The sequence below is a fragment of the Trichechus manatus genome, unplaced genomic scaffold (assembly GCF_000243295.1).
Source record: "Trichechus manatus latirostris isolate Lorelei unplaced genomic scaffold, TriManLat1.0 scaffold00087, whole genome shotgun sequence".
Classification (NCBI taxonomy): Eukaryota; Metazoa; Chordata; class Mammalia; order Sirenia; family Trichechidae; genus Trichechus; species Trichechus manatus.
Genome location: NW_004444023.1, coordinates 2,087,939 through 2,103,232, shown reverse-complemented (window position 1 = coordinate 2,103,232; position 15,294 = coordinate 2,087,939). Strand labels below are relative to the sequence as shown.

At 51.1% G+C, this 15,294-nt stretch overlaps 2 protein-coding genes across 2 annotated transcripts in view; one reads left to right on the top strand and one right to left on the bottom strand.

The window, feature by feature from the left end:
• The window catches only part of BBC3 (BCL2 binding component 3), a 5,660-nt gene extending 267 nt beyond the window's left edge, over positions 1–5,393 (top strand). The window contains exons 1-3 of the mRNA XM_023736254.1: positions 1–67; positions 1,485–1,675; positions 4,318–5,393. The exon at positions 1–67 is cut by the window's left edge and continues 267 nt beyond it. Coding sequence (XP_023592022.1) covers positions 1–67; positions 1,485–1,675; positions 4,318–4,434 — 375 coding nt within the window. The 3' untranslated portion in view covers positions 4,435–5,393. The remainder of the gene's footprint in view (positions 68–1,484; positions 1,676–4,317) is intronic.
• Positions 5,394–10,656: 5,263 nt separating this feature from the next.
• Positions 10,657–15,294, bottom strand: part of SAE1 (SUMO1 activating enzyme subunit 1) — an 82,338-nt gene continuing 77,700 nt past the window's right edge. Inside the window, exon 9 of the mRNA XM_004381608.2 lies at positions 10,657–11,723. Within this exon, the coding sequence (XP_004381665.1) occupies positions 11,631–11,723 (93 nt within the window). The 3' untranslated portion in view covers positions 10,657–11,630. The remainder of the gene's footprint in view (positions 11,724–15,294) is intronic.

The following is a 15,294-nucleotide window of genomic DNA, read 5'->3' as shown; positions in this document are numbered from 1 at the left end:
GCCTCCCTGGGGGGCCCCCGCTGGCCAGGGGGTCCCCGCAGCCGGCCGCGGGGCCCACGCCCCGACGGTGAGTGCCCGTCCCACGCCCGAGATGTTGAGAGCCAAGGAGAGAGACCTCGGGGAACTCGAGAAGTGGGAGCGAATGGGGGGGGGCGGGGAGCCCGGCCACGGGGAGGGTGTGGCCAGTGTGGTCTTTGTGTTGCAAGAAGCAGGAAGACAGAGTGGGAGGCGGGGGTTGGGGAGAAGCCGAGTGGGAAGTCCCTCCTGGAATCTGACTGCAGTCCTCGAGTTGCAGGCCAAGGCCCCTTCCGGGCCTCGGGCAACAGCTGTTTCCCAGCCCCCTCCTCCAGTCTGGGTCCCCTTGACCCGCTTTGGGATTGCAGTTGGAGGGAGTGGGCCGAGCGGGAGGACTGGCCCCTCTGGACTTTGTTGGGGTGGGGGCGGCGAGGGTGGCCGTTTGCCTTTATTTGCATCACTTTACCCCGGTTGGGCCGGTCCGGGAGGAGGAAGGAGAGGGGGAGGGGCAATTGTGTTGGGAAATTCCCCTCGGGGCGGGGGTGAGTTGTGGGGAGAGAAGGGTTAAAGGTCCCCTGCCTGATGGGCTGTTAACTCTGTGATGCCCGGCGAGCGGACACACACACACACACGCACACACACACACACACACACACACACATACACACACACACACAGTGGCAGGGAAAAGATTGTTCTGGTTTCCGCAAGCCCAAGGGGGTAAGGGGAGAGGAAACTTCCCTGGCTCAGTCCTGGCGGTGGGGTAGGGGAGTTCCAATATCGGCACCCGAGCTACGGATGGGGAAACTGAGGCCCTTGTTTTAGACCTTAAGTGGGGAACCGTCATGCCAAGATTCGTGAGACAGAGAAGTCCGAGGAACTCAGAAGCGGGGAGGGAATGAAGATATCGCCAGCATCCCAGCCCCCTAGGACCATTCTCAGCGGTGGCCAGTCTGGCCTTCTGGTCTCCTGGCTCCAGCCACATCCGGGGGTGTGGCTTCACTGCGGTTGGACCCGAGGGGGCAGGAGACCTGAGGCTTGTGACTCGGGGTGGGGTCAGTCGCTGTATCCCTGTATGACCTTCTTAGGGTGGGCCTCAGTTTTCCGCACCTGTCAAATGGGGCAGGCAAAATTCGACCCCCTTTTGTAATAGAAGTACTTGGATCAGATACGAGGAAGGACTTCCAGGCTGACGCGGGTCGTGGGGAGGTGGCCGATCAGACAGGTCACCCCAGAGAGGCCTCCTCACGACCTCTGCTTGCTTTCTGGTGCCTGAGGAGGAGGAGCTGAGAAGTCTACCTCTAAGAGGAGAAAGAGGAATCGCTAGAAATGAGGCGAGGAGCAGAAGAGAAATCAGGCGGCTGGAAAAGGGAGCAGCAGGCCTGGCCACCTGGGCTCCCGGATCCTCAGGGACACCTCGAGGCCGGGAGGGGAAGTGGGTACTGACCTCGCCCCTCGTCCTCCCCCAGGTCCTCAGCCCTCACTCTCGCCGGCGGAGCAGCACCTGGAGTCGCCCGTGCCCAGCGTCCCGGGGGCCCTGGCGGGCGGGCGCACCCAGGCGGCCCCGGGGGTCCGGGGAGAGGAGGAGCAGTGGGCCCGAGAGATCGGGGCCCAGCTGCGGCGGATGGCGGACGACCTCAACGCGCTGTACGAGCGGAGGGTGAGTCTGGGGGAGGGGTAGACGGCAGGTGGGACTTCCCGCCGGAGGCGGGGGGGCAGGGCTGCAGGCGGCCCCGCCAGATGTGCGGCAGCTGCTGCCTTGCGCGGCGGGGTCGCGGCGGGGACAGGCAGGTAGGGGTGGGGGCGGGTGGTGTGCCCGCCGAGCCGCCCGTCGGCCGTGCTGGCAGAGCCGGCAGGGCCGGGGTGGCCGAGCCGCCAGAGCGCTGCGGCAGCGGAGACTGGGGCGGCGCTGAGCGGCGCAGCTAATATATCCCCGGCTATTTATAGCCAGTGAGTCAGCAGCGGCGCGGGACCGCGCCTGAGCCTCCCCGGCCTGCAGCGCCACCCAGCTTCCCGGGCAGGGGGCGGGGCGGCGAGGAGCCACGCCCCCGGGAGCGCACTCCCGCCTCCCCGGAGAAAAAAAACAACCCACAAAAACACAACGCGGCCTCTTTTTACGACAAAACAGGGCGCCCACCACCCAGCTCTATCTAATCCGAACATTACACCTGTACTGCTTGCTTATTAACAAAAAAAAAAAAAAGGTAAAATCGGCAAATATTGTCTTAGAATTTTTTTACACATGCTGTTATATATATTTTTACAACAATAAAAAAAAAAATTAGTCAAGATGTAGTTGCTCAGTGTTTCACGTTCCCAGTTAATTCATGGGATCTTAAAGAATGAAAAGAGATTTTTAAAAAGATGAGTGGCAACTAAAAAAAGTACTATAGAAATGCTGATTATTATGCATAAGGTACAGATCATTGATTAAAATAATTTAAAGAAAACACACACACACAATTTGAAGCTCCTTGTTCACCTGCCCGATCCTTTCCCCTCCCTCCTTCCAGAGAGAGCCTCTAAAGTTGGGGAATCTCATTCCCTATCAAGGGCTTATTCTTTTACTATGCATTTACGAGGCCAAAAACAATGCTTAGGCTTGTGGACATTTTAAGCCTCATATAGATCCTGGTGACAAAATGGTTAAGCGCTGCGCTACTAACTGAAAGGTGGGCAGTTCGAATTCACCAGCAGCTCCACGGAAGAAAGACCTGGCGATCTGCCCCCATCAAGATTACAGCGTAGAAAACCCTATGAGAGAGTTCTACTCTGTCACATAGGGTTGCTATGAGTTGGAATAGACTGGATGGCACCCAACAACAACATAGATCCTATAGGGAGTCCCTCGGTGGTACAGACGACTAACGTGCTTGGCAGACAACTGAAATGTTGGAGACTCGAGTTCACCCAGAGGTGCCTTGTAAGAAGGGCCCTGTGATCTACTTCCAAAAAATCAGCAATTGAGAATCCTCTGGAGCACTGTTCTGCTCTGACACATGGGGTTGCCATGAGTTGGAGTAGACTCGATGGTAACTGGTTTAGATGATGTGTGTGCCCCTCTCCACACTTCTCTCCCCTCAATATTATACTTCTGATATTCATCCATATGGGTAAGGGGAGTTTCAAGGCATTCATTTTCACTGCTACCTAGTATTTCTACTGTATCTATATCTATCTATCTATATATAATGCCCTTATTCATTTTCTCATTGGTGGATATTTAGGGTATTTCTTTGTTTACTTTTCAATTTTTATGTATTTGGTTCTTTCGCTCTTCGGAACGAGGCAGGTCTCCTGGTGCGCCCATGGGCAAGTGTCTCCAGGGTGGATATCTGGGTGGTTGGGTCTTGGTGCCTTCAGTTTTACTAGGTGGTTACCAGTTTGTTCTCCAAGGTGGCTGTGCCAGGTGGCAGGCTTTTTAGTTTATGCCAATGTGACAGGCCCGTTTGCCACCTTGTCCTGGCCAAAAGAGTTGGTGGGGGGTGTTGAGGAGGCAGGCGCTGGTTCCTGCCCTGAGTTCCCTTAAGGATCACTTCTCTGACCTTCATGTTCTCATGTGTAAAGTGAGTTTCTCCTTCCCTCCGTGTCTTATGGGGATAAGGCGTGTCCTGCATAGCACAGGGCCTGCCCATATGCTCAGCATAAGGGGTTGTTGTTACTTGCCTTCAAGTCGATTCCGACTCATGGCGACCCCATGTGTGCCAGAGGAGAACTGTGCTTCATACGGTTTTTGATGGCTGGGTGACGCAAAGGGCTAAGCACTGGGCTACTACCTGAAAAGTTAGCAGTTTCAAACCCACCCAGAGGTGCCTTGGAAGAAAGGCCTAGCGATCTGCTTCTGAAAGATCCACCATTGAAAATTCTATGGAGCACAGTTCCACACATGGGGTCACCATGAGTCGGAGTCTACTCTTTGGGAACTGGTTGTTGTTAGATGCTGTCAAGTCAATTTCAACTCATAGCGACCCCCTGTGACAGAGTAGAACCGCCCCATAAGGTTTTCTGGGCTGTAATCTTTACCAGCGCAGATCACCAGGCCTTTATCCCATAAAGCTGCTGAATGGGTTCAAATCCTATGACCTTTCAGTTACCAGCCAAGCACTTAACCATTGCGCCGCTGGTCAATAATAATAATAGAACCTACTCAGAGGGTTGGCTTGAGGGTGTAGCTCACACACATAACATCTCCTAGGCCGAGATGGCCCTGCTTACCTTGCCCTCAGCTGCCCTCCAACCTGAGCACCCACACGCTCTGCCCTGAGACCCCAGCCCACTCTAATTCCTCCTCTTTCTCCACAGAGACAGGAGGAGCAGCAGCGGCACCGCCCCTCGCCCTGGAGGGTCCTGTACAATCTCATCATGGGACTCCTGCCCTTACCCAGGGGCCACGGCGCCCCAGAGATGGAGCCCAATTAGGTGCCCACACCCGCCCGGCGGACGTCGGGGACTCGGGGGGCAGGCCCCTCCCACCTCCTGACGCCCCGGCCAGCGCGGGGGACTTTTTCTGCACCATGTAGCATACTGGACTACCGGCCCCGCCTGCCCCAGGGCGGCCAGGGCAGCCACAGAGGGGCACTGACGGAGAAGTGGACTCCTGGGTCCCTGGCCGTGGCACCAGGGAGGGCGGGCTGCCGGACTCAGCATCTGAAGGGAAGGCGGCGGTGACCGAGGGGGTGGGGACTGCACCGCCTGCCTCTACCGCCCACCACCAACCATCTCAGGAAAGGCTGCTGGTGCTGGCTGCCCGTTCCAGCTGCAGGGGTGACACTGGGAGTTTCCCCCCCAGTGCTCCTTCACTTTGGGCCTGGCCTCAGGCCCCTGGTGCTTCCCCCCCTCCTCCCAGAGAAGGGGCCCGTGAAGAGCAAATGAGCCAAACGTGACCACTAGCCTCCTGGAGCCAGAGAATGGGGCGCGTTGGACAGCCCCGGCCCAGCGCCCAGCCATCTTCCCTGAGCCAGCGGCGGGTGATGGTCATGCCTGCCTCACCTTCATTGGGGGTGGCCAGGAGGGGCCCAGACTGTGAATCCTGTGCTCTGCCCGCGACCCACCCCCCTCCCCCCATCGAACCCATTCATAGGTTTAGAGAGAGCACGCGTGACCACTGGCATTCATTTGGGGGGTGGGATATGGTGGTGGAACCCGCCCCAGCCTTAGTCCCCAGGGCGAGGCGCTGGGGTGGAGGACGGGGAGTCAGGGAGGGGGGGTCTCGGAAGAGGGAGGAGTCTGGGAGCGGGGAGGGGTGGCCCAGCCTGTAAAATACTGTATATGCGCTGCTGTAGATACCGGAATGAATTTTCTGTACATGTTTGGTTAATTTTTTTTGTACATGATTTTTGTATGTTTCCTTTTCAATAAAATCAGATTGGAACAGTGGACGCTCTTTCTGCCCACCTTCCCCGCCACGTGGCCTAGTCAAGGCCTGTCAGGTCTGCTGAGAGCCTCCTTCTGGGGCCCTGTCTGTAGGGTGGTGGGAAGTCCACGGGGAATGGGATGGGCATCCAGCTCTGCCAGTTCCAACCTCAGGGAAATGGGAAGCTCAGGAAAAAGGCCCTTCTAGAAACCAAAAACCAAACGCTTTGCCGTTGAGTTGATTCTGACTCATGGTGACCCCAGGTGTTAGAGTAGAACTGCTCCATAGGGTTTCCTTGGTTGTCATCTTTATGGCAGCAGATTGCCAGGCCTTTCTTCCACAGAGCCTCTAGGTGGGTTCAAACTGCCAACCTTTAGATTAATAGATGAGCACAAACCATTTGTGTCACCCAGGAACCTACTTCTAGAATACCGGGGCACAGGAAAAGGGAACAACCACTTTGGACAGGAATCTGGCAAAACCTTGTCAAGCTGAAGATGTACAGACTTGACGCTGGCATTTGCCTTCCCAGGTGTCTCCATTAGAAGGTCGGAGGTGTGCATGGGAGCATCCAAGGTAGCGGTGTTGCCACTGCACAGAGCCAGCCACCTAAGTGCCCGACAGCCATAAAGCCTGATCAAGTCCACCACACTTTCAGAATAATACACAGCAGTGAACTGTATCAACATAAATAAACACAAACAATGATGAGCAAAATAAGCAAGTGGCAAAAGGAAGTTGGGAATATGGGGTTTGTTACACTATTCCCTATAGTTCTCTTCGTGAACAAATATTTCCAAACAGGGCCCCACAGAAGCGGCCGTACAAGCCTTCACACTCGAAGAGGCAAAGGTCTGCTTAGTCCCCACGTGGGTGCACATTTCCTCCTTAGAAGATACTACCTGCCCCTGCACCAACCACCTCCTCTCTCCAGAAACATCTCGTGGAATGATTGGTATGGTTGGATTTAGGTCTACCATTTTACTATTTGTGTTCTGTTTGTCCTGTTCTGTTTGTCTGGTTTTTGTTCCTCTGTTTCCTGCCTTCTCTCAGATTAGTTGAATAACTTTTAGAATTCCATTTAAATTAATCTTTTGGTGTTTTAACTATATCTCTTACAATTTTTTTGTATTGCTCTGATCCTGTTAGCTGCCATCGAGTTGGACCCTGACTCATGGAGACTAGAACAAAATGCTGCCTGGTACTGTGCCATCTCCACGATCAGCTGCAGATTTGACCATCGTGATTCATAAGGTTTTCACTGGCTGATTTTCAGATGTAGATCGCCAGGCCTTTCTTCCTAGTTCCTCTTAGTCTGGAAGCTCCCCTGAAACCTGTTCAGCATCATAACAACATGCAAGCCTCCACTGACAGATGGTGGTGGCTGCGCATGAGGTGCACTGGCTGGGAATTGAACCCTGGTCTCCTGCATGGAAGGCGAGAATTCTACCACTGAACCACTACCACTGCTCCACTATTGCTCTAAGGATTACAAGAACACATCCTTAACGATTCACAGTATAGTTTGTTAATATTGTACCAGTTCACATATCATGTAGAAATCTGGTGACCGTATGGGTCCATAGAGCCTTTTTTTTTTTTTTTTAAATGTATATCTTTACACTACAAAATAGAACACTGAATATTTTTCCAAAATAATGAACCATTTATTCTAGTTGTTGTTAGGTGCTGTCGAGTCAGTTCTGACTCATGAAGACCCTGTGTGCAACAGAACAAAACACTGCCTGGTCCCGCGCCATCCTCACAATCATTGTTATGTTCGAGCCCACTGTTGCAGCCACTGTGTCAATCCATCTCATTGAGGGTCTTCCTCTTTTTCTTTGACCTTCCACTTTACCAAGCATGATGTCCTTCTCTAGGGACTGGTCCCTCCTGATAACATGTCCAAAGTACTTGAGACGAAGCCTTACCATCCTGGCTTCTAAGGACTATTCTGGCAATGACTCGACTTGACGGCAACATGTAACCAACTATTTTGAAGGGTACCAGGCAGGTAGTGTGAGCACAATGAACGTTGTTGCTGTTGTCATCAAGTCGATTCTGACTCATGGTGACTCCATGTGTACAGAGTAGAACTGCTCCATTGGGTTTTTGAGGTTTTGAAAGCAGATCACCAGGCTTGTCTTCTAGGTGCCTGTGGGTGGATTCGAACTGCCAACCTTTTGGCTAGTAGTAGAGCATGACCATTTGCACCACCCCAGGACTCTGTATAATGAACATTCACTTTTATTATTAAACTCTCTTGACTTGCCAACTGCAACCTAAGCCTCCTTTTCTTCATCTGTAAAGGCGCTAATAGGACATATCTCAACACACACACACATCTATGTATTTACCCAAAAAATACGAGACCAAAGAGGATATATAAGTGGCTAACAAGCACATGAAAAGATGCTTGACGTCATTAGTCATTGTTGTCATTCGGTGCTGTCGAGTCGGTTCCGACTCACAGCAACCCCATGAACTAAACACTGCCCGGTCCTGCGCCATCCTCACAATCATTGCTATGTTTGAGCCCATTGTTGCAGCCACTGTGTCAATCTATCTCGTTCAGGGGCTTCCTCTTTTCCCTGATCCTCTACTTTACCAAGCATGATGTCCTTTTCCAGGAGAAATGCGATACCACACTGAGATACCACCTCACCCCCACTAGAATGCTATTTAAAAACAAAACAAAACAAAACAAAACAGATGTTGTTGGTGAGGATGTGGAGAAATTGAAACCCTCATCCATTGCTGGTGGGAATGCAAAATGGTACAGCTCCTGTGGAAAAGTTTGGGGGTTCCTCAAAATGTTAAACATAGTGACCATATGACCCAGCATTTCACTCCTCTGTGTATACCCAAGAGACCCGAAAGCAGGAACACAAGCCAGTACGTGTACATCAATGTTCCCTGCAGCACTGTTCACAAGAGCCAAAAGCTGTCCATCAACAAATGAATAGATAAATTAAATGTGGTACATACATATAATGGAATATTACTCATCCAGAAAAAGAAATGAAGTCCTGATAGATACTACAACATGGATGAATCTTGAAAACATGATGCTGAATGAAATGTCAGTCACAAAAGGACAAATACTGTATGATCCCACTTACATGAAATACGCAATTATAGAGACCAAAGCTTATTAGTGGTTACCAGAGGCAGGAAGGAGAGGGGAGGGGGGAACTTACTGCTTAGGGGCACTGAGTTTCTGTTAATGGTGGTGGAATTTGGAAACTGGTAGTGGTGCTGGTTGCATAACATGATGAACATAATGTCACCGAATCACACCTGTAAAAAACATAGACCTGGTACATGTTTTGTTTTATATATACCACATAACTCATTGCCATTGATTCCGACTCAGAGTAGAACTGCCCCATACGGTTTCCAAGAAGCAGCTGGTGGATTTGAACTGCTGACCTTTCGGTTTAGTAGTCATATATGTATATAGTTGTTTTGTTTTGTTTTCACAATGAAACAATTTAAAAAATATGCAAGAAACTGGCAAAAGTCTGCTCTGCAAAGGGGAATTGTAGAATGTGGGGCTGCAAGGAGTCTGAGAACTTTTTATAGTGTTTTTTCAGTTTCTGCATATATTAGAGTGGTACCTATTCTACTAGAATGTTCTGAGGCTTTAAGGGCATCATGTATTAAGCACATAACTGCTGAGTCATTACATATATCAGGGGCAAGAGAAGTGTGGTATAGGGTGAGAAACCTGGCAGCTTTTTCTTTCACCTAGTGACCCCAGCATCTCAAAGTGGTTCAGCCAAACTATTTGTTACCTTTATGGATTAGATCCTCCTTCTCGAATGGGCTATATACCTCCTGGAGGTACCAGACGCCACAGGATAAGCACTGTGCAGCTTCCCGGAGACTTGGGGAAACCCATTTTTGTAACAGGAGCATGTACTATGGGGGAAGAATATGAAATTTGAAGAATAAAGTTATTTCTTGCCTGAGGCTGGCAGCTTCAGCTCCACCTCTCTCCCGGTTCCCAAGGTATCTGCTCCAGATGACTAAATCCTTGCTATTAGAGGTATCCAAAAACCCAAATCCACTGCCTACGAGTCAATGTCGGCTCATAGAGACCCTACAGTACAGACTAAAACTGCCCCATAGGGTTTCCAAGGCTGTAATCTTTATAGAAGCTTACTGTCACATCTTTCTCCAGCAAAGCAGCCGGTGGGTTTGAACTGCCCACCTTTCGGTTAGCAGCCGAGCGCTTAACCACTGCGTCACCAAGCTCTGTATTTTGACTCATAGTGACTCTATGTGAGAGCAGAACTGCCCCAGAGGGTTTCCTAGGCTGTAATCTTTACAGGAACCGATTGCCAGGTCTTTCCTCCAGCGGAGCCACTGGTGGGTTCAAACCACTGACCGTTCAGTTTGCGGCCAGCACTTAACCACTGCACCACCAGGGCTCCTTATTAGAGGTACAGGGTTGGAAAAGTCTGAAAGGCTTCAAGAAGATTTGACAGTGACAATCTTGTTTTACCCATCCAGACCCACCTGCTCCCCCTTGTGACCAAGGCCTCACATTGCAAAGGGAAAGGAGATAATAGCTCAAAATTTCAAACCTGGGGTGAGATTCAAGGGGCGATAAAACTGCTGACCTTGGTGCCACAGGTTCTACATTAATGGGGTCCAGAAAGGGACCCCCGCCTCCAGAAGTGCCTGAACGACAGCTCCATCCTCATCTAGGTGGAAGCAGGGTGTGGGAAATCACATACCCTGTGGAGACCAGTTCTTTCACCTACGGCAGCAGGACTTAAATGGGAAATCACCTACGGCAGCAGGACTTAAATGGGAAAGGGGCTGGTTTAGTCAGAACTGAGCAAATCCAGCCCTCGCACAACTTGACATCGAGGAGAAACACAGGAGTGTGAGGTGTCCCGGAATGAGTACAGGCTGCTGAGCCCAGAGAAACATGGGCTCCAATTAAAGCTGATAGATGGTAGCATCAATATCCTTGTCTTACCCCTTTTTCACGATTATTGTAATTCTTGCCAGAGAATAGCCTCTGTTATCTGACTTACTGAAGAGACAATTGGAACCCGAAGCTTCTCCTTCCTCTAGAATTCACACAGTCTAACTCCTGCTGCATTATCCAGAAGAATGGGGGCAGGAATGGTGACCAAGGGAAGGAATCTCCCAGTCATGTCAGGGCATCCAGTGGCATTTCTTTAGGTCTAAAGGTCAACCAGGAGGGTCAGTCCCTGTCAGACGCAGTTTCTAATGTGAAAGAAAAACAACAACAAAAAATCCAAACCAAAATAACTTTATTTTTACTACCATTCCTTTTTAAAGAACCAAGGAAAGTGTAGAAAACATGTGGAACACAAACAGCTATGTTTCAGGGGCAAATGAAGGACAACCACTTAATTAAAATGCCCACCTCCTGCAGGCCTGCCTGCCTCAGTTACCGGGCTCTGTTAAAAGGGAGCTCCGTGTCCCAGCTGAGCCCCAGGGAACGTGCCTCTCCAGGGGTGGGCCCATGAACAGGCCGTTTTAAACAAGCTGCTCTCCCACTAATATTCCACTCAGAAGGTCTCCCCTCATATCCCGAGGGGGGGGGTGGGGGAGCTTAATAACACTTCCCTCTTCCCAAACCCAGACTGAACTTCACTAATCCTAAACGAAAATTCAAGACCAGCATAGCAGATGGCACCTGTTGTTTTTCGGGATCTCAAACTGGAGGAAAGGCATTCCGCCAAGCCTGTTTTTTCCTCTCTAAAGGCACCTGTCTGAATTTGGAACTTTGGTTACACAGGCGTTTCATCGGGCCTGGGCCGTCTTCGCCACCTGAAGTCACACTCCTTGCTGTGTGACATCAGGTGGGGAATAAGTCCGAGGTGGTAAGAGGCACCTAAGCAACAAGGCATGCTGGTTCCTGGCAGGGGTCTCTGCCGAGACCCCAAAAGGCTGGCGAAGCCATGATGACACCAGGTGGGGAGGTGTCAAAGGGGTGCTTTGAGGTGATCACCACTCAGGGGAGCTGGCAGGCCTTCGGCTCGCACACAGGCCTGACAGCGCCAGAATGGGAAGAACCAGTCCCCAGCCCCTTGTTCAGCAGCTGCTGGCGAGCGGAAGCCGTACATCTGCACAATCTCCATGCTCACAGGAAGTGGTGTGTACTGGTCCAATTACTTCATTTTCCCCATCTTGAGATGCCTTCGTGGGGGAAGGGGGAAGGGAATATCTCTGGGCGTGCTGCGAGTCAGCATCTTGGGGCTGCCAAGTCTTCGGTTCACTTGGGGCCGAGGCACTCCACAATCCCACTCCCCTTCATGCCATCAAAGAAGAAGAAGTTGTTGTGAGGAGGGTCCCTCTGAGACAGGGCCTGGTGGGAAAAGAAAGAGAAAGGGTCAGCCAAGGGCTTCAAAAGGGATAAAATGAGGGGAAAAAAGTCTTCTAAAAGCAGTGTAGGGCAGTGGTTCTCAATGGTGGGCGATTCTGCCCCCCACCCAGGGGGTATTTGGCAATGTTTGGAGACATTTTTGGTTGTCACAACTCTCTTGCTCTGTCCCTTCCCAGCTGTGGGTCCTTTGGCAGATCATTTAACCTCCTGAACCTAACTTTCCCCATGTAAAATGAGAATAACAAATGCATTATCCTGGGAGATTAAAATAGATGATGAACTTCAAGTATCTAAAACAATGCCCAGCGCAGAGCAGCACTGCTCGGCAAACAGCAGTGATAATTATTTCTGACTATTCAACTGATAAAGGCAACAATTTGTTTCATCGGTCCTGGGCTGCTGCCTTCATCACCCAAGGGAACTGGGTGACACATTAATCGGGGACACACACTGATATGGCTGGGGCTTGCCTGCCTCCCACAGGACAGCCCCAGAACCCAGAGGTCCTAGAAGGGGTCAACAGAAGGACAGAAGCCTTGTAAAAATGGGGCCAGACTCCCTGAAATGATACACTGAGTCATGTATGTACCTGCATGTTTCTAGGGAGAGAGTTCACAGGTGTCAGAGAATTTTCAAAGAGGGCTGAAACGTCACCAAGAGCTACCACCAAGAGAGGACATCACTGAGGCATGCGGCTGGCTTGGGTCTATGATTCCAGGGAGCACCACGCTCGTCATTCACAAGGAAGGACCTCATTTACGAGCTCAAGAACGTGCCCTAGACACCCTTAAATTCTCCATGAACTGAGCACCAATCCCATTCTGTTTCTTCATCTGTAAAATGGGGACAATTATACCTACACCTCAAGTGATCTACTGTGTAGCTAAGGAAAACTTATTGAGTATCTACTCTGTGCCCGGTATTAAGGATTCTGCCCACGTGAAGCTTGTGAGAAGGAAGTGAGACCTGGCCTGTAATGAATTTAGCACAGTGCATGGCAGAGTGAATGCTCAGTAATTGCATTACTATTTTATCTGCATTATAACCTACATAATTTAAAAAAAAAAACAAAAAACCCACTCATTGCCATTGAGTTATTTCCGACTCACAGTGACCCTACAGGACAGAGTAGAACTACCCCATAGGGTTTCCAAAGAGCAGCTGGTGGACTCAAACTGCTGACCTTTTGGTTAGCAGCCGAGCGCTTAACCACTGTGCGACCAGGGCTCCCCTATATCATTACGTTTATATTTAACTATCAGTATCAGTTGGACACTGACTATATGTACTGGGTCCTTGAGCTTACATCCGTTTGGGCAGATGAAACAAAGTCAGGCACGCGAGGTGTCAGGAGGAGGACAAGCCATTCCAGACCAAGGGCAGAGAGAAAGGAGCTGGAGGGGATAGAGGGTTTGGGCCAAGCTACAGGTTTAGATGGGCAGCTGCCTGGAGGCAGGGCAGAGAGCGAGGCAGGGGCAGGGTGGGGTGTGTGGAAGGGCCCAAGTGCAGGGACAGGATGGTGCCTGTACTCTTCGGGCAACAGGAAGCCCCTGGGATGGGGCAGAAGAGGGCAGAGCTCTGGGGCGATTACGGTGTTCCCAACAGGGGGGCCAGGCTGGAGAAGATGTGCTAGCTGGTTCTGAGGGCATGGACGCCCAGGGCTGGCTCGGCCACCTCCTGGCTGTGGGGCTTGGATCAGAGGCGTGCTTCTCTGAGCTCCCATCCAAAACAGACAAACCGTGTAGCACCTGCCTGCTACTCCTTGGTGAAAATGAAATGCCATCAGGTTTGTAATGTGCCTGGCACATGGTAAATGCTCAATAAACAGGAGCTGCTGTTACTAAGGAGCCCCAGTGGTGCAGTGGTTAAGTGTCTGGCTGCTAACCAAAAGGCTGGCAGTTCGAATCCACCAGCCGCTGCTTGGAAACCCTATGGGGCAGGTGCAATGAGCTGGAATCGACTCGATGGCAACAGGTTTGGTTTCTTTGGTTTGCTGTTACTAATGAGGACTCTTCACCAGTATCTGGGGATTCCAAGCACCCAGCCTAGCAGAAGAGCCCGAGACCCACAGCTGCAACTCCTAGGCCATAAATCCCAGGAGATGATACAAGTTAAATAGCATGGAGCCTGTAGGGACCTGCTAAGGACAGTGGGGATGGATGGAAGGGAAGGATAATCTAGGCTAACGAAACACACTTGACAAGGGACATGGATGTTGGGTGTAGTGTCTGGAAGGGCATAAGAAAGGGAGGACATGAGGATGACTCCAGGGAACAGACTGTTACCCCTCCCCTCCGTCTCCCAATGTGTCCTCCTCAGAGGTGGTCAGAGGTCCCTCAGGAGAGCAGGGAGAGCTAAGACGCCAGACTGCATGGCCCTAAGGCCAGCTAGCTGCAGGCTGGACAGGCACTAGGTAAGGGTGAGGGGCGAGGACAAGACAGCAGGACACAGGTGAACATGGGGCAAAAGGTAAAGTGCTTCCCAAGCATGATAGAGGCAGGGGGAGATTCCAAACACACCCAGCAACCAAGAATGCAGAGTCCTCGAACTGTCTGGGATAAACAGAAACAAGACGCTGGCAGCAGCTGTCCCCAGCGGCAGGAAGGAGGGGGCTGAGTGAGGGGTGAAGACTGGGACGCACAGAAGCCACTGCAAACAATGGGGTCGAGGGCACCTGTCTTGACCCCCAATCTCCATCCCACACGGACAACTCAGGGAGCAGCTTCTCAGTGAGGGGTGTAGAGCTGAGGCTGAGGGTGCAAGGATGGTGGTCCCAGGGCCTCTGCAGAGTGTCTTTGGTGGGCACTTGAGACAGTACAGCCAAATGGTGAAGAACACGGGCTCAGCAACCAGATTGACTGGGTTAAAATCCTGGCTCTGCCACTTACCAGCTTGGGAAATCAACTGCATTTCTCTGCTCCTCAGTTCCTCCTTCATAAATTAGGGACCACAACAGTTCCTACCTCATGAAATGAGTTCATCCATACAAACAACATTGTCTGGTATATAATGGGCTATCAGTAAATGTCATCTATTATTATTGTTGCTGTCATTATAGACTAGAAAAATACACAGGTTCCCATACCCCCCTTTACGGCTTGTGCAGTCTTTCCTGCTGGGTCTGTCTACAGGCAGCCTCAGAATCCTTCTCAACACGGTGCTCTGGGAAGTCACTGCCAACTTCCTGGATTGGGCCTAGAAATGGCATCTCCACCTCACTCTGGGCTAAGCTGAAGGCCTGAGACAGAGACAGGCCTGGCCATCACACACCTCTCTTCTTTCCTCCCCTCTTCTCTTTGGTGAATGTCCACTGCTTAGGACAGAGAAGAAGTGCAGATCTGGGGAAGGGAGACGTTGGTCCAGAGAGAAGGATCAGGTAAAGAGAAAACAGGAACCTGAGGAAGAGGGTGAGACTATCAAATTCAGTCAACTGTCTCCAGAGCAAATTTACAGACCCAAAGACAAAGTGGTGAGAGCTGAGTCTCCACATTTACTTGACATGTAAATAGACTTGGGAAACCATTTAACCAGGCCCAATTTTGCCTCATGAATG